This window comes from Podarcis muralis, chromosome 2 (genome assembly GCF_964188315.1).
Source record: "Podarcis muralis chromosome 2, rPodMur119.hap1.1, whole genome shotgun sequence".
NCBI classification, from domain to species: domain Eukaryota; kingdom Metazoa; phylum Chordata; class Lepidosauria; order Squamata; family Lacertidae; genus Podarcis; species Podarcis muralis.
In genome coordinates this window covers 81,795,471-81,814,884 of record NC_135656.1, presented here as the reverse complement: position 1 = coordinate 81,814,884, position 19,414 = coordinate 81,795,471, and the positions used below count along the sequence as shown (strand labels likewise).

General features: G+C 41.1%; 1 protein-coding gene across 7 annotated transcripts in view; it reads left to right on the top strand.

The window, feature by feature from the left end:
* The window catches only part of ERC2 (ELKS/RAB6-interacting/CAST family member 2), a 514,390-nt gene that overhangs the window by 85,144 nt on the left and 409,832 nt on the right, over positions 1-19,414 (top strand). For 4 of the 7 annotated variants that reach the window (XM_077924931.1, XM_077924928.1, XM_077924926.1 and 1 more), the window contains exons 3-4: positions 4,239-4,262; positions 4,830-5,246. In XM_077924931.1, the coding sequence (XP_077781057.1) occupies positions 4,239-4,262; positions 4,830-5,246 (441 nt within the window). The remainder of the gene's footprint in view (positions 1-4,238; positions 4,263-4,829; positions 5,247-19,414) is intronic. The other 3 variants (XM_077924934.1, XM_077924929.1, XM_077924927.1) reach the window with 1 other exon arrangement.

Sequence of the window (19,414 nt, the reverse complement as noted above, 5' to 3'; positions counted from 1 at the left end):
ACTGCTAATCTGTCATCCACATGTGGCTTTTTGTGACGAAACCTTCACTGACAGGAAGTGCAAAGTATCTCGCTGTGCAGATGTGCCCCCTCCCCCTTTGGAAATTTGCTTCACGTAAAAATCGTCCAGATTTTGCCTTTTGGAATTCAGCATTTTGAAAAGTGCACGAGCTTGCTCTCATGAGCACTAGGCCCATTTTTGAAGTTGTCAACTTTGGTCCAGGTTTCTAGGTGTTGAATCTCTTGAGAGACCTGCCTTGAATCTAGTTTACTTACATGTAAATTCACATGCATGAGCGAGATTTCACCTGATGCTGGCACTGCTTCTCTGCTGACAGTGGTAGCAGGGCAGGACGGCATTTGCCATTTTGCCTCAAGCAGTGAAACGGGATGCAACGCCAATGCCCTTAACCATGGTTTCAGATTTGGACCTGATGATAAACCATGGTTAAGAAGCAAAAATGTCTAATCTCCTTGCAGCTGCGCTTGAGCCTAAGGCATGTCCCTAAATCATAACTAAGCATTAAACCCCAACCAGATCGGCATGTAAGGGACATGTTAGAAATTCACCCGACTTTCCCTATTTTCATTGCTGAAATGTTGGAGTTGTAAATAAATATGACTGACGGTTAATCACTTGGTAGCATAGAAGCAGTCTCATCTGCCTCTGCACGAAAGCTAAATCAAGTGCATTAGCTTCCATGTTTGAATTAAAGCTGACGTCCACTTTCTTTGGAGTGCCTTTAGCTGCAATTTCACCCTCTTCTGAACTCAGAAAAGGTTTGCCTATTTCTGCCCATTATTTTTCAGTTGTTTCTTTCTTGCTTGGTAGGCCATATTTTGAGCTTTGGTGCATCGTGTTGTGTTAATCTAATAGACCAAAATGGCTATGAACTACCTATATGTCACAGGATGCTGCCAGATGGGCAGCTCCTAGAATTGCTCATTTGTTGCTGTTCCATCGTAAGCTGCGAGAGGAATTGCAGTTGACTTTCCACACTTCATAAGACATAGCCTTTCATTTAAGGTGTGCATCTCACTATGTTCCAGCCCCACAGTAGGTGTGAGATAGTTGTGTGGTCAGTATTTCCCCCTTCTCTTTCGCCTGTTCCTCATAGGTCACTTTAATTCTGAAGCTATTGCTTTAATTAATTGTTTCCCTAAGCCACCAACAAAAAGGATAAAGGAAAGCAGTGGCTGAAACTGACAAGGTTCATGTCAGTTTCACATCCTTCTTCCCTACACCTTTTATTAACTTGTTCTCCACGCACTCCCTTTTCACACAGAGAACCTTCTCTTTACATGTGAAACAAGCACTTCACTTCATGGTTTCTTCTTCTCTCCACTCAGCACCATGTTAGCACTGTCTTTTAGGTATGTGCTTGTACAAAAAACAAACCCAAAAACGTAAAGGCACCAACTGTTTTTTTTTTAAAAAAACACGGTCGTTTGCAATAGTTCATTAAAGTGAAATTGCAGAAATTATAATTTTAACCAGTTTTTAAAAGTGCTTGCAGCAGACATGGAGAACCTATGGCTTTTCATATGTTGTTGGAATCCAGCTCCCATCAGCCAGCGGCAGAGGAAGCCACTTGGGTGCCTGAGGTGTCGCACCCAGGGGTGTGGCGCGCCGCCCATAGGGGCGGGGTGCACCGCAGGGCCTCCGAGGAGTCTGCCTGCCCCCTCCCACTCAGCCACCCTACAGCTGGGGGGGAGGCAGTGGGTGGATGCAGAGCCTGCGTGCGCCCAAGCCTCCATGTGTCTCCCAGGAGAGACGCAGGGCTCAGGCGTGCTGCAGGCCCCACGGTGAGTGCTGCCTGGCATTTTGTCACCCCCCTCAGTGGTGGCACCCAGGGCGGTCCGCACCTATCGCACCCCCTTGCTCCGCCCCAGCCATCAGCCCCTGCCCGCACAACCAGGGTGCAGAGATGGGGGGATTTGTAATCCAGTATTTGGAGGGGTGCAGGTACCTGATCTTTGATCTAGGAAGATGCATTTATCAAAGTAATTGGGTTTAAGCAGATAAACTTGTTGAAGGTTGAAGAATGGGAAATGGGAATAGTTATTAAAAAAATATGTTATATAGCATTTGGCCTAGTTATGTAATGGGGATGGAAGGAACTTTGCCTTATCCAGAGCCATACCAGCAGCCTCCCTTTCTTGCTTTGGAGGCTGGAGAAGGACAGTGTGGTGATTGGTCCAGAGTTTTCTAGAGCTGTCGAAGGGGGAGAGCTGCTGGCTCACAGCAGCACTGGGTTGTGGCGGAGCCTGCAAAGTAGTGATGGGCTCCCTGCTTTCCAAGCTTTTCCATGGCAAAAAAATAATATAAATCATGATTTGCATTTCTTCTGTGTCTGGATAAAGGCTCTGCAAGTTTCTCCACACTCTTGCAATGTTACATCAGGTCGACTCCCCCTGACCCTGTCCAAGATGTAGGCAGTTCAGGGTGTCTCTCTTAATTACTGTTTCCCTTGTACACTGTAAGGTTACTGTGCGTTTTTTGAAGATGAAACATAGCCTTTCCCCTCCAAACAGATATGGTGATAGGGCTCAGCCCCTCACAAATCACTGCGCGAGTCAGAACCCCCTGAGCAAGATCAAAGAGAAGCACCAAGGACCATCCCCATCTGTGGAGAGGGCCATCCCCTTCTCTTCTGGATTTTCTGAGACATGATAAAAAAAATAAAACCGAAGACTATTATCCAGTGACAATGTTATGTAGATGTCCTATAAAGGACTGAGTGAATGATGGGTGGCAGTTCCACACTAAATGGAAGCAGTGGAAGCAAACCACACTCAAACATTCCTTCTGTTTTTGACTGCTTTCTTCATATTATACTTCATAGAAAGTGGGTTCTGAAGGGAGTAGAGATGTCCCTTGACGACCATAGATACAGATGAACCGGGAGGGGAAGAGAGGTTGGATAGTCCCTGTTTGCTCTGCCTCCAGCCACCACATATTTGAAGTCCCGTGAATGCACAGGAGCTTACAGGTCCATATCCTGGTCTGTACTGTGAACAATATATTTCCTAGGCTCCTTTCAGACATTTTAATTGACACAGGTGTGTGAGCGTATGTCGGTGGGTGGGTGGAGCCTGTGTATATGTCAAGTTCTAGGTGCAATGCAAGGGGGTTAAGACAGTGACTTAACACACCCAGCAGCAAGAAAACAATAGTTAAGAGCAGTGGTTCCCAGTTAGCTAAGTACTGCGGGCCCCTATTTTTCAAAAGCCAAGCTATGGACCCCCTACGTTTTAAAATTTTGATATTTCTATGGTAGTTATTGTTATGTGGATGGTGCCACGGACCCCATAGTCTTCAACACATTATGCGGATCCCCCTGGGCTCCACAGACCACCAATTGGGAACCACTGGTTAAGAGCATGCAGTATGAAAAAAAACAACCTACTATTGATGACTAAAAGGAAGTGAAATATAAATGGATGCTTTATAAAACGTTGCTTAATGGTCAGAAATAACTCATGGTAGAGCACCCGCCAGGATGCAGGTGGGTGACAATATTGAAATTTCCCTGTACGCCAGAGAAAAGGCTATGCTGCAATTCTTTCTTTTGACTTTCTAGCTGTCTGTGTGAACAGAAAATATTGAGGAACACTCAGTCACCACATGTATTTTGAGGTGGTACAGTCCCAAGAGAATGTACCATCTTGTAATTCTTTTTTGAGGACTGGAAACCTTATTGTATACAATTTATGAACCATGGTTTGGATCCAAAGATGCGTTTCTAGGTACAGATGTTTACAGATGGAAGCGCTGTTCTGCATATTGTACTAGAATGATGCATGAAAAGGTGAAATTAAATTCATACATGTCATTACCCTTGCACAATCTCTTACTTAACAAGAACTGCTAATACAAGTCAACCAGGGTTTGAACTTTTCAATTAACACTTGCCTGGACATTTGCAGGACAGTGCTAGAAGCTAATTTTTTGTTTCATTTGGTCATGTTTTTGGATCCAGACCAAGTTCTTCTTGTCTTACCTCTAAGAGTATAGTTTCGACTGCTTGAAATATATGTGTGTGTGTTTGTGTGTGTGTATGTCTCTCTGTGTGTGCAAATACTGTAAAATTGTGACTGTCTTGTATAAAGTGTTGTTTTCTTTTCTGTTCATTGTACTTTATGTTAAATTTAGTCTTTTCTGTTGAATCTCCTTTGCTTGCACCTAAACTTTATGTTGATTTTGCTTCATTTTTTTTCATTTCCCATGCTGTTCAGTTTTTGGATGCCAGGAGAACAAAGGTTTGTTCACTCTTTGCAGTCAATTTGTTTGGAAAGTGCAGTATTGCTTAATGTGTGATCTTTTATATGCTTGCTATAGATACAGTAATCTGACTTCCTAAACTAACTGGATCATAGTTTTCATTAGCAGTGTCATCTGACATTTTAATTCCTTTATTTTCATACCAAGTGATTAGCACTAATAACTTACACAATTGCACTGTACGAAGAAGCAGACTTTATGTCTAAGAAAACCCTGAAAACTGAATATTCAGGCTCAGCAGATGCAGTGTTTGCTAGCGGAAGTCTCACTCTTTGACATCTACATCTTTTACTTACTGCCTTTTTTCACTTCCTTGTCTTAGGATTTGTTCTTCACTATTACTGGTACCTGTAACTGGCACTGTCTTTGTGTGTTTGCATCCATCTTTTCATGATTTCTAACAGCAGTCAAGGAGGTCCATTGCAAAATAACATCACTTGCACACCGCTAGATTTTCACCACTAGTTTTATTAATGATTGTGGCATTGCATTTTTTGTAGATCCGTTGAATAAATCCTCACTCGGATATTCCTTTTGCCTTGCAGCACCTTCAGCTAACTATTCAGGCACTCCAAGATGAGCTTCGGACCCAGAGAGACCTTAACCATCTCCTTCAACAAGAAAGTGGAAACCGCGGTGCTGAGCATTTCACCATTGAGCTTACGGAGGAGAACTTTCGGAGGCTTCAAGCTGAGCACGACAGGCAGGCGAAAGAGCTGTTTCTCTTGAGGAAAACCTTGGAAGAAATGGAGCTGAGAATTGAAACCCAGAAACAGACCCTGAATGCCAGAGATGAATCCATCAAAAAGCTCTTAGAAATGTTGCAGAGCAAAGGCTTGCCGTCCAAAGGGATGGACGATGACAACGAACGGACGCGAAGGATGGCTGAGGCTGAATCTCAGGTTAATCATTTAGAGGTGATTTTAGACCAGAAAGAGAAGGAGAACATCCATCTTAGAGAGGTAAGCAAAGCATGTTCATTTCTAAGAGCACCCATTTAAGCATTTTTGGTGTGTCATCATTTGAAATTAAAACGTGAAGCAGCAAGTTGTTATCCCTCTTTGCTTGTCATGTCTTTCAGACAGTCCCAGTTCACAAGCCCTCCTTGTTGCATGGTGTACTAAATAGGTTGTTTTTCTTTGGCACCGATATTCAATTCTATAGAAGCCAAGTTACATCATCAAAACAAGGGCTGGTTAATAAAATTCTAACAATACTAACACTTTTTAATGTCGCCTAATGTAGTAGTTTTGTTGCTGGTTTATGGTTAATTCAGGTTGGAATGGTGGAGATTCTTTTTGTCCCTGTGTTGTAATTTTTGGTCAAATGCCGCCTATTGCCAGTGTGAAGATGCTGACTCCAATCCACTGAAGCACATGCAAAGCAGCTGGAGGCAGAGCTGCACCCAGAACCCTTTTTAGAAAGCTCTGATTCTGCAAGTCAGCTTGGTGCAATGTTAAAAGAAGCTTCTGACATGTTCAAGTCCATCAACCACACTGGGATTGGAGAAGGGCATTTGTATCTAATGCTCATTTCCATTGCATGTGGTTCCTAACCCTAGTACCGAAGTCTGTGTGCTATGTTGGAAGTAGGGATGGAGGAGGGATTTGGTGAACCATGAATTGTTCTGATCTGAACTCACCTGATGTAGTTTTAAAGGTTTTTAGAGCTGTCTTTAACATTTCACCACTGTCTTTCTACAATAATACATCATTGGAGCCAGGACACAATGGTTGTTAGTTGCCCTGGGACCAAACTGCCGGATACAAAATATTGCTAGCAAATATTAGTTTTGGAAAGTGTTCTAAATTTAACTCCAGTGGTTTTGGCGTAGGGTGATTTTCAATTATGTTTCACTCAAGAGTAGACCCATTGAAATCATTGCACCCAAATTAGATGCCCGTTCATTTCAGTGGGACTAATCTGTGTAAACCTTAGGTGAATGCCACCCATAGTTGAATGGCACCCTTAGTTGAATGCCATCCTTTTAGAACTGTGTTAAAGTGAGCAGACAGATGAATCAAAAACACTGGCATTGTGAGCGTATGGATGATGCCAAAGAAATGTGTACATTTGCATTTAATGATGTGTATGTTGCCCCAGAGAAGAAAGCAAATTGAATGACGAAGCACTCAGTTTCTTGAATTTCCATTGCCTTTCATGTGAATAAATCACATTGCATATTCTTACCTCAGTTACACTCTTTTCAAAATGAAGACATTGCTGTTTCCCACAATCTTATCATTTGGACAGCTCCTCAGATGGTCATGGCTTGCTGGAGTAAGTTGCACCTACTGAAATACGCTATTATCCAAAATAAATCCTAGCATAGCTTGTTGGAATAGCAGCTTTCCTTCCTACACACAAGGTACTGCAAGTCATTTTTAAACCAGATTTTTTGGGGGGTGGGGGTGGGGCCTGTGGAAGGGGTTAAAAGTTTGGTGCTGGAAGTGGATCAGCTGCTGTTAAAAAAAGAAGAACCCTGCCTGTTCAACTATCAGTTCTTTTATGAGCACGTTTGAATGTCTGAATCGTGACCCTCATGAAGGATCCATATTCTGCACAGATCCAAATATGTACCCCCCACAGTGGTGGCCAGTGGGAGAATCACTCTTGCCATTTCATTTTCATGGAATGTGTATGTGAATCGATAAAAGCCACAAAGTAAATAACTCTACTGTCATAGCCTACTCTCTCTGTGTGTTTAATAACAACAGCAACAACCACCACCACCACAATTTCATGACTAACATGACCCAGTAGTTTCAGTGGGATTTAATAATGACTCACTACAGTTAGATTCAGGTCCATTATTATTCACAGAATGTGCACAGTCACTGGTATACAAATGTTAAAAAGAGAGCTGGCTTGCAGGTGAACAAGACATAAGGGTAGAGAACTGCGATACAAAAAAGTGCAGGGAATAAGAACAGCTAAAGAGAAAAAGCTCCCTAGGTGAGTAAAAAAAACAAAAAACAATTTGGATTATTTTGTTGGTTACATTTCTCTCATCCTTCAGGGAGCTCAGAATGATTTCCTCATCTCACAACAACTCTGTGAGGTAGGTTGGACGGTTTGCTAAAGCCTTTCTCTAGCCCACCTAGTAAGCTTCATAGCTAAGTGGGGATCTCAGCCTGGGCTTCCCACATCCAAACCCAGCACTTGAAATGATTTAAACACAAACCACAGGATTTTCCGATGACAAAACCTAGGATGACTGACTTCTATTTCTAAAACACAGTTATCACATCTCCCTTCTGGGTTTTTTTGTTTTGTTTTTTTAATTGTCCATGAGTCTCAGAGAACCTTAGTGAATCTGGCGATATTTTTTTTTATCATGTGGAAATCTAGCACAGATGTTTGGTATTACTCTTTCTTAAACATAGTGACCACACATGCTTTGCCCTAAGTACCATTAAGTATTTTTTATTATTGCTATTAAAATCTTGCCTTCGGCAAAGTCCCACTAAATCTCTAGTAAAGTCTGATGTTAAAATTCCACCAAGTACTTTATATATACATATGCTCTCACACACTGTCTCTGTATATACTTTTTTTTTTTTTTACATATTTAATACATTCTTACTAAAATCAGAATCTGATGTCACAGTTATATGCAATTTTTAATCCAGGCCTCATGTGAAAAAGTAAAAGGAGGACAGTGGTATGTGTTAGTATGTTCATGCATGCATTTGTGTATCTGTCTCTCTATCTAAATAAATAAAAATATTCTTAAAATTAAAATTCGGAAAACTTTGCCTTCTGTCGTCCTTTGAAAATGATCAGCTTAAATGATGAAGGTTGATAACAGAGTTTAAGCTGCTGGCATAAATTATTTATTGCATGGTTTTTTAGAAGTTATTAATGGAGCAAAGTTCCTTCTTCCACAGAACAGATGCTCTGCAGACAATTTGTGTTTACTGTAAATGCCTTTCACTGGAGCCAGTAGTAATTTACTAAGGAAATGTTTTATCGACACCAAGTATTGCCTTCCCCCACCCCTCTTGAGAAGTTAGTTATACAGATTAACAGCCACTCTAAGTCCAGCCTCTTTATTAGGTTCATTAGTGTCTTTTTTTTTCTTTTCTTTTGGACAGGCTCAAAGTATTAAACTAATCAGTGGTAGAAGAATGCTCTCTCTCTCTCTCTCTCCTTCCCCACAAATCTGTGTATGCAAGTTTTTTTATTTTTTAAAAGAAGGTATATTTGCTGTAAATAGCATCCTATTAAATATATCCTCTGTAAGGCAATTATTTTTTTTGTTCAAATTCTGTGTGTATATTAAAATCTGATATTTTAAAGTGACAGTGGAGGAAGTTTTTGTAATCTTGGCAAGCACCCCAGAGAAAGGAGTTAGGGGGAGGTTTGTCCCAGCTGTAGTTAAAGAGAACAGTAATTACCTTCAAGGCTGGCCCAAGACATTTTGCTGCCTGGAGCTGTTCGAAGTACAGTGGTGCCCCGCAAGACGAATGCCTCGCAAGACGAAAAACTCGCTAGATGAAAGGGTTTTCCGTTTTTTGAGTCGTTCCGCAAGATGAATTTCCCTATGGGCTTGCTTCGCAAGACGAAACATCTTGCGAGTTCTTGCGAGTTTGTTTCCTTTTTCTTAAAGCCGCTAAGCCGTTAATAGCCGCTAAGCCGCTAAGCCGTTAATAGCCGCTAAGCCGCTAATAGCCGCTAAGCCGCTAATAGCCGTGCTTCGCAAGACGAAAAAACCGCAAGACGAAGAGACTCGCGGAACGGATTAATTTCGTCTTGCAAGGCACCACTGTAAAGGTCTGTAGGACTCAAGGCTGGTCAAGTCAGTTGGGCAAACAAGGCGACAAAATGCCGCGAGTGCTTCCCTGACCTGCCTTGAAATAAAGAATAAGTTACTCTTACTAATAACGAAGTAACAACTTGCTGCCTTTTCATGTCAGTTCCAAATTAGCTGCGTCAGGTGGCACCTTCAGTCGGCCTGCTTACACTATTCCTAACCGTGTTCTTGTGAAGGTTGCATCAGTTCCCATAATGAATATGAAAAATGGCAACTTTAGCAACTGATGACATGAAGGTAAGAATGTAAGAAAAGCCTGCTGGAACATCCAGTCCGGCGTCCTGTTCTCATAGTGATCAACCAGGTGCCTATGGGAAGCCTGTAGTAGTAGTAGTAGTAGTAGTAGTAGTAGTAGTAGTAGTAGTAGTAATAATAATAATAATAATAACAATTTATTATTTATACCCCGCCCATCTGGCTGGGCTTCCCCAGCCACTCTGTAAGCAGGAACTGGCACAACATCATTCTTCCCTCCAGCAATAGTATTCAGAAGCACTTTGCTTCTGACTGTGGAGCCAGAGCATAGTCAGTGTGGCCACTGATAGCCTTTACCGTCAGTTGTTTCTTGCAGTTCCCCATATCCTTCCAGGTCCATGAACAAAAACAAAAACAAAAAAACAAAAAAAGCAAAACAACCCCCCCCAACCAGATAGTGGGCACAATCCAGGCAAATTAAGCATTGGAATCAATAGGGATTTAAAGCGTTTAACTCTGCCTTTGCTTGTGCTCAACATTTGTTTTAATGTACCTGCACGCCACTTTGTGATTCCCTCTACTACAGAAAATGCTTTGTGTTGCGGATCGTCTGGTTTTCATGTGTTTTTGTATGACTTATAAATCAATTAGGATGCAAATTTGAATGACGAGGATGCCTTCATCCCAAGTTCTTTTCTGGATTATGAACAAGTGTGGCTTTTACAAAATATCAATGTGGAAAGAGAGAGGCAGAGAGGATAAATTATAGTTACATACAAAGGAAAAAAAATATCAATCTCAGCCTGTAATAGGTATTTAATTTTTTTTCATTTGTGCTGCAGTATCAGCCTAAAAGATAATTAGAATCAGATTAAGGGTCTAAATCTCTTCAGATTTACCTGAAAGGAAATCTTATTGAAACTCAGTGGGAATTTCTTCTAAGTAGACATTCAGAGGGTTATATTATTAATATGCTATTAATTACATGCTGGTTTCAGAAAGTTTTAGTACATTAGAGTTCAGGAAATGGGAATTGAGCCCTGTATAGTAACTTGCTCACTACATTTTTGACTCATAAGAGCAGGTATTAATAATTACATTTTGCATTTATATAGCATTTTATGGTGCTGTCACATATGGTGCTATCACATCAGCCCACTACTTATTTTGAAAGGCCCAATTTGTTGTAGCACCAAATTGCTTCTCCCATATTGCGAATGTATTGAGGCCAAGTTATTGTGGTCTGACCACCCCATGGGTTCATGGCTGAGTTGAGATTTGAAAGAGGGAATTCTTCCTCTCTTATCCTTAACCCACCACATTACATCCTCTGAATAATTACATTTCTCCTTTTAATGGATGGGCACAAACAGGTTGAAGCTGAAGCCAAACAGATTAGTTGGTCTTGGTGAGAAACTATTGGACTCAGGAAGGGGCTGTTTCGCCTGGGATTTCCAGAGGGCATAACAGGCAACATAAAGTAACTAGAAGAACATGGGCCGTTCCTGTGGGAGGTGAACACATCAGTTTCCAGAAGTGGAATTGTTAAAATGATACCCAGAGAGGAGGAACCTGTGTCCCTGCAGATGTTGTTGGACTACAGCTGCCATCATTCCTGGATAGCTACCATGTTGTCTGGAACTGATTGGGGTTGGAATTTCCTTAGGCTGTGGAATGATAATCATACTAAGGCCTGAATTTAGTTGTCTGGTGTCTGTAAAACCTGTATCTGTCAGGAAGAGCTGCCCTGGATGACTTCTCAATGTCAGTAGACACTACTTTTTTGGAGGGGGGCTATGTATTTTATTGCTTTGTTTTTAAATGTTATTTTATCTTGAAGTTTGACATGAGAAAACACCTATAAATGTTTAAAATAAAAATAAATAGTGGGATACTTATGTATAATTTATTTCACAGATGGCTAAACGTGTCCTTTTTATTCCTGGGTCTTTTGAGGCAATTGTTTCAACACTGACAGCCAAGTAAAAAACACCTAATAAAGCCTGCCATTGTGCTAGGTTATCTATGGAAACAAGTGCAGTGCTGAACATTTCTCCTGCATTCCCACCACCACATCACTGCTCTCCCTCAATTAATGAATGATGAAATTGCATTTGAAAGTTATCATAGGTGAGGCACAGAATTTCTCTTGTGCTTACCTTACTTGGAGGTGTTTGAACATTTTTGGTATGTTTGTCCTTTGAATCTAGAAATGATTTCTGTTGGTAATTGACTTCCCATTTTTAACTAAACCAAAACCTTTCCACTCTTCCCTTAATATGGTCCCCATAACTTGTTTTTAACCCTCTAAGTCCAACGTAGCCAAAAGGATTGAAGTGGATTATATACCATTATTTCAGGTTCACTAGCTTGTTGGTTGGGTTTGAAGGACTAATGAGGCATTAAGGAACTATATAATGATGATCACTAGCACACACAACATCTTCTTTATCCACTTCAATTCTCTTTGTTGTTGTATGGGGTTTGGGGTGAATTAGCTCCTGCTGATTTTCATGTTGAAATTCACTAATGTACTATAGAAGAACAATCTGAAGGTTCTCGGCTCTGTGAAATTAGCAAAGCCAAAGCTGTTTATCTAACCTCACTTATCAAAATGCAGTGGTGATGTCAAAAATCCAAATCAGGTGAGTGCTAACTACTGAGAAGTTCTGTTGCTGTTTGACTGCCTACCAAGGGGATATTCTGAATATGGATACTGCATTTCAGAGCTTGGGGATATTGCTGCATATTTGTTGCTAAGGAAGGCAAGAGAAGAGCCTCTAGTAATATGAAAATGCATTTTGTAAACACTCTTTTTATATACAGCTGATCTTTCAAACATAGTAACTTAGATCAGCTTTGCATGCTTAACAGTTCACCCATAAGCATGCTTGCTCAGAAGTGTATATTCTGAGTTCAGTGGGAATATTCTGAGTGTATATTCTGAGTTCCCACGGTGGGGTGATCTCTGGTTGCTCAGTCCCAGCTCCTGCCAACCTAGCAGTTGGAAAGCACACCAAAAAGTGCAAGTAGGTAAATAGGTACAGCTCTGGCAGGAAGGTAAATGGCATTTCCGTGCGCTACTCTGGTTTCGCCAGAAGAGGCTTAGTCATGCTGGCCACATGACCCAGAAAAACTGTCTGCGGACAAACGCCAGCTCCCTTGGATTGTAAAATGAGATGAGTGCCGCAACCCCAGAGTCATCTGCGACTGGACTTAACTGTCAGTGGTCCTTTACCTTTAAGTTTGTTTAGGATTGTGGCATGCATGTCAAACTGTGCCATTACCATTACTGGTCTGAGGTTATTAGCTGTGTGACTGTTTCCTAAAGACTGTCCTGTTTTCAGGGTTAATAGAACCCTGCCTTAATTATAACTATCAGAAGAAGGAGCTAAATGCTTCCCTGACAAACACCATATTGTAAGGTGTCTGAAACACACCCCAAGCCCTACTGTGTATACGTGGGCAAAATTTAATGTTTTGGCAGTTTAGTTATTATTTTTTGACCAAACAGATATTTCCTCATCAAAACTCTTCAAAGAAGTTGCTGCTATTCCTTTGGATTCTTATAGTTAAGAAGCACTGAAGAGTAGAACAGTCTTTAGAAAACATTCATGTAGCTAATAACCACAGAACAGTGGCCTTCCACTGCAGAACATATTCCCAATAGCTAGGATTGTGGTTTGACCAAGCAGCTCAACCCATTAAGATTTATCTTCTTTGTGGTCACTTTGTTGGCTTTATTACTTTTTAGAGACAAAGGTTAAATTGATCTAAGAGTAAATAACTACGCATGCAGCATAGATTATATTAATTGTATGGATACAAATATGTGTGGCTACAACTATATATTTTCACTAGATGGCACTATTGAATGTGAATTGTCAAATTTTGCCCTCTTGTGACTGAGCAGTGAGATATGGATAAACAGCAATATGCTGTTTCTAACTGCTACTAGAATGTTAAACCATTAAGTGGATTTTCCCACAAATGTCTTGGCAACAGTTTGGTACAATTGTAAACAAACTGTTTTCCTGGCTGCAAAAGAAATAATCAATTATTGTCTTGCTTAATAAAAAACAACTGTCTCTTATTCTTTCATAGTTACCTAATATTGTATCATTGATGCCTACTGTTCTGAGAATATTTAACAGAAATATTAGCTAGGCTTTTGGTACTGAAGCGAAATGGCTATGTGAAATCTAAAATGCAAACGTTTAAATGAAATCTAAAATGCAAACGTTTAAATGAAAGTTACAGCTGCAATGTGTTTGTTAGTCAGTATTTTGCTTTAACAGAGGAACAGCTTTGCTATCCACTGGGATTTGCCACTAAGTACTATAGCTCTTACTCCCATGTTAGTGTACAGAGGGATACAAGAGACCAGTTTATTAGGCAAGCTCAATTTGAGCGTTCTCAATTTTGAGAAGAAAGCTTAATGTGCAAAAGCTCTCCCCGCCCCACTACATTCAACCAAAGTTGTAATGCCAGTAGCTTAAGAAATCAACCAGATGGCACATGAACATCTCAGAGAATAAGCGTACAGCAAAGTTTCTTTGAAACCAGTGGAATTTACCGCAGAGTAAGCATTCATAGGAGTGAGCTTCACAGTGATAAAAGAAATGCCCGCTTTTAAATCATCGTTGGTCTTTTCTGCTGTAAATGGAGATGAACTTGGAAATAATGACCATCTTATCCATTTCCAGTTGAGAATACTACTTCGGGAATAGTGGCAAAAAAATTCTTAAATTCTATCATGCACAAAATAGTCCCCCCTGATTTATTTGATGGAATCAGCAGTACTTAAAAGCAAGCATATGAAAGCCTTACATGCCCTTGCAACACCGGTGTGATTGATTGTGGATTTCATTGCCTGTCTGATCACATTTTCTACCAGCCAACGAAAGCACATGAGACTGGCTAGTAATAAAACCAAATGGATAATTGAATTCCAGTATTTGCGATGCATTGGTTGTAAATTTTTATGATGTAACTGGAATACAAAATGAAAATGAGCAGTAAACCAAAAAACGGGACCACTAGATCTCTCTCACTCCCTACATACACACACACACACACACACACACACACACACACGATTGTTCCGAGATCTCTCCTTTCAAAAGGAATACCGTATAAATATTTCTTCTTCTTCAGAGGTTTCTTGCTTTTCTGTTCTATGCAATAACCCCTTTTGTTGAACCAGTGAATATGGCAGCACTCAAGGGCTGTATCCAGGAGGCATTTCCAGAGCATGGACTAGGTGTGTATAGGTATGATGGTGACATCCAGCCCAAGTCTTGCTTTATGAAAGCCATCTATCCAGGAGCAGAGGTGATTTTGGATGGGGTTTCTAGGTAAATGGCTCCATATAGGTAACAGAACAGAATCAAAAGAATATAATATTTCCTTTTCCAACAGATAATTGGTGGTGAGGGACAGATAACACGGATAACCCCAGCCTTTGTTAACTGAAAACCCACTGTTAACTGAATTCACTGCCCCTTCAAAGCTTGTGCAGTAAAGAATGAACAAATTGCTTGCAAAATGGGCGGTGGTGCGAGCTGAGTCAGTAACAATTTGTACCTTCTTGTCAGGATTTTGAGAGCGAGATGATTGCTGAGCAGTGCAAATAAGATCGGAAGAGGTTAAAAAGGTTTTCCAAATGCAGAAGAGTCCATTTAAACCAGCACGGAAATTATGCAGACGAACCCCCTGGGACCTGAGAAGCTTGTGAGCATTTCATATCAGCCTTTTCCTCCTCCGCTGCTTAGGTTGCTGCTATACTGTAGTAGCATCAACACCGTGCCTCTCAAAGAGCAACATAATGTGCAGTTGTTTGGGGAAAGCAAAGAATATGTTTCAGTGCTTACTGTCTGGGGTGTTCTTGAAGTTTTGGCAAGAAAGTACTATATAAACATAAGTACTGAATTTATTTTTACAGTAATTTCTGTAAACCGTTAAAACATAGGCACATCAATGGGTGCAGGAGAGCTGTAAAATTGCATTACAGTGAACTCTTCGCTCCAGGTTTTTCTTCATCTATCTGAGCCCAAAAGAAATGACAACATTCTCTCCCCCTTTCTTTTCCAAATCTTCAGCGGATTTAGGAAGCAGGGTGTTGTATGTCTTAAACTTTGTTGGCTTCAGAAACCTCATCTAAAATGACTAATGCTCCCATAGTGATTTTAGCGATCTGTATTCATTTACACTGTAAAATGCTTTTAGAAAGCTGTGCTCTTGGAAGAGAAGTAGCTGGAACGCGTTTAAAAACAAAAAAAATAAAGCCACATTGTTTTTGATGTACTACTCAGAGCTGTGTGATAAAACCCCCAGATAGGCATTTGCAGAATTTAAGCTGAAAGTCTAAATAATCTTGTTAGAAACATATGATTTCTACATGCCGTGACACTAATGGGATGGAATATATGCAAAATGTATAGAGAGTTTGGGCTTCAGATTTTTGTGATGTAAAGCCAGCCTAGGTCATGTTGTTGCAAGGTAGCAAAAGACCTGAAAACAAATGAGCCAGATGAGAAACCAAACTGCCAGTTTTGCTCTTAGCTTCCAACATAAAGATTTCTTGGCCTGATTGCTGCATATTCAAATATGTTTGGCAGTATTTCTAAAAAACACTGCTTTACTATACTTAGCATTTACAGTACTGGACTTTGTCTTTAATACAGGAAGCCCCTCCGGGATTCTGTAATGTGCTAAAAAAGATCTTGTCTAAAACTCATGAAAATAAATAACATCTAAATCTGGTTTGAATAAATGAGTAAAATGAACAAAAACCTCTTTTGTGTGTCCACGGCTTGTATGTACAGTTTATGTGTATGTTTATATATGTGTACATACTGGCATCCCTATAGCTATAGGGTGACATACATTATAAAACCCACAGTTCTGCATCAAGGGACTTTTTCATTCATGTATCTATCTCTTTCTCTGAGTCAGAGGGGTGGATCACCTCTCCAACAATACGTTATGGGAACATAAATATTCCTATCTTAGCAGGCCCATCCATTTCTTTATCTGTTTGTTTCCACCGAGCTTGTCTTTGGTTTCCTTGATACAAGTTGCTTTGTTTCCTACTTAATCTGGAAAGATGGCCATTCCAAAAAACAAAATAATTTTTACTCTCATAGGTTTCTAGTATATAGCTCAATAAACTGAAATAAAGGCATTTCATGTTCTAATTCTTTTACATATGGATGATAGTTTAAATAGGCAACGAAGAGTCTCCTCCCAGGCCTAAAATTTTCTTGAAGCAACTATGTTCTGGGCATGTTTCAGGGGTGTTTGTTTGAAGTGTAACCAAATGAACCTACTGGGACGCTCTGGTTACTATGAACATAATGCAGTCACTTAAGCACTTAAATACCTCTGATATCAACAAGAGAGTTTAGCATGTCCTTAGGTCTCTCCGTTTGAAATTAGTGCAACTTAAGTGCTTTGTCTAGATCATGTTTTATGTTATGTTAGCAAGCACAAAAAAATTACCTAAATGGGGAGAAATGTACAAATCCTTTTAAAAAGTACTTGGGCTGAACCTGCACAAGCATTTATTAACAGGGGAGCTGTTTCAGATTTTAAGGGTGGAGAATATTAAGAGCCAGCTAATAGATATGCTGAATGTCAAATCGTGAAATCCATTTATGCAGTGCTTGCTATTAACTTCTGTTGTAAAAACAAAACAAAACTTTATAGTAATTTGATAGGGCGGATGGGAACTCAATTCATGTTGGGCTGCCTTGTTATTGAAAGCAGAATGCCAGATATTTCAGTGATACAGAGGTTTAAAAGATGACACACTCAAGAGACAGTAAGTTAGCCCCACTATGGATCCAAAATATACTTCCTGGCTGCCAGACATGCTCTCTTGTAAAGTGTGAGTACTAGGAGCTCATGCTTTTGGGTGAATCAAATGTGATGTCAAATGGCTCACATACTAAGACCTGTCAGGGGAAGCTCTTCTTGCCATTCCATCAATGAGAGAAGCCCATGGTACAATAGGAATGGCAGCAAATAGAGGTGAAAGCAGAAACAGGAGCTGAAATTGCCAGTGTTTGCTTATTTATCTCATGTCCAAAAGGAAAATCAGGCCAGCAAATAAGAGTTGGCACTCACTGCTGTTACTGCTTTCAGTCTGCAAATGATTGATTACTTTTCTCCCATATGCGTTGTGTTTCCTTTGCGTTTAAATGAATGGGGTGGGATTAAGGTAATCACAAGATAATTTGTGTAATTAAATGTGTAAATTTGCCATGGCCAATAGAGAGACAAATAACACAGTTATTCAAACTGCAGCAGAATGGAAACAGTGCTGCATGCAACAAATGCAGAGTAGAATCCACCCCCTCCAAGGGAGTTATATTTTTAGCCAATACTGAAACATTACTAATGTCAATGCCAGCCTTACTTCTCGCAGGGAGGGAACCGCCAGAAGGCCCTCGGTGCTGGACCTCCAGGCTGAATGATGGGGGCACCAGCACTTAGAATTGTGCTTCTACCATTCATTTTCTCCTCAGATCTGTGCTGTTCAGTAGACCTTTCTGACTCAGCATAATGTACCTATGTTTCTGTGGCTCTATGAAATACCGTATTTTTCGCTCTATAACACGCACCTGACCATAACACGCACATCGTTTTTAGAGGAGGAAAACAAGGGAAAAAACATTCTGAATGAAACAGTGGATGTATCATTTTTGTGCTTCATGCTGTGGCCACAGACATGTGATCTGATGGTGAATTTGGGGTGACCCAATGCAAAAATCCTGAGAATTCCTGTGGATCCATGCTTTGTAACCACATTTTTGCACCATTGCAGCCCCAGGCAACAGTGGGTGCGTAATTTTTTTGGTGCAGGCTGTAGCCATGGACATGCTATGTGATCTGATGGTGAATTTGGGGTGACCCAATGCAAAGATCCTGAGGATCCATGTGGATCCATGCTTTTTAACCACATTTTTGCACCATTGCAGCCCCAGGCAACAGTGGGTGCGTGATTTTGGGGGGGCAGGCTGTAGCCATGGACATGCTATGTGATCTGATGGTGAATTTGGGGTGACCCAATGCAAAGATCCTGAGGATCCATGTGGATCTATGCTTTGTAACCACATTTTAAGTGGGGAGCGAAGGAAAAACAAAGAAGGGACATGAGAGGGGTGTGCAGAGAAGCAGCTGGCTAAGAATGCAGGAGAGGGATTTAACGGGAGGGAGGAAAGAAAGGCAAAAGTTTTCCCCCACCCAAGCCAGCCATCTCTCTCTCTCTCTCTCTCTCTCTCTCTCTCTCTCTCTCTCTCTCCCTCCCCCTCTCTCTCCCCCCCCTCTCCCCCTCCCCCTCTCTCCCTCCCTCTCCCCCAGCAGCACCGGAGCACAGAGAGGAATTAGAAGGAACACTCTGCTTTCCCCTCTGCTTGCCTGGAGGGGAGGGGCTTTCCCTGCTCTTTGTTCTGTTTCAGTAAACACAGCAACGAAACAGAGGCGGGTGGGCAGTAAGACCCTGAGGCAGAATGCAGGAAAGCAGCCACTTCCTCTTTTCAGGTTTCCCTTCTCCGTGAAGCGCGATTTGATTTTTGCCTGATTTTTCGGCTCCAGGGACCACACATTCGCTCTATAACACGCACAGACATTTCCCCTTCCTTTTTAGGAGAAAAAATCTGCGTGTTATAGAGGGAAAAATACGGTACTAATTTCTACCAATCGTAGAGACACATCATAACCTTGCATAAAATAGGAGGGGCTGGAATTACCTCCACTTCACTGCAAAGCTGGCAGAGGGTGATGGTTGTCCATATGCAACATCCACACACCACAGGAAAAATCATTCCCACTAGAGGACACTACTCAAGTGTAAGCCTTTGACCAGCTGAAGAAGGTAATGTAGGTGGCTGAAGTGAAGGAAGCCATGTGCTCTTCTGTCAGCCTGGGGCCTAAGGCAGACTTCCTCAACCTTGGCCCTCCAGATGTTTTTTGAGACTACAATTCCCAGCATCCCTGACCACTGGTCCTGCTAGCTAGGGATCATGGGAGTTGTAGGCCAAAACGTCTGGAGGGCCGAGGTTGAGGAAGCCTGGCCTAAGGCATGAGGGAATTCTCCCCAAAGGATGTGTGCCT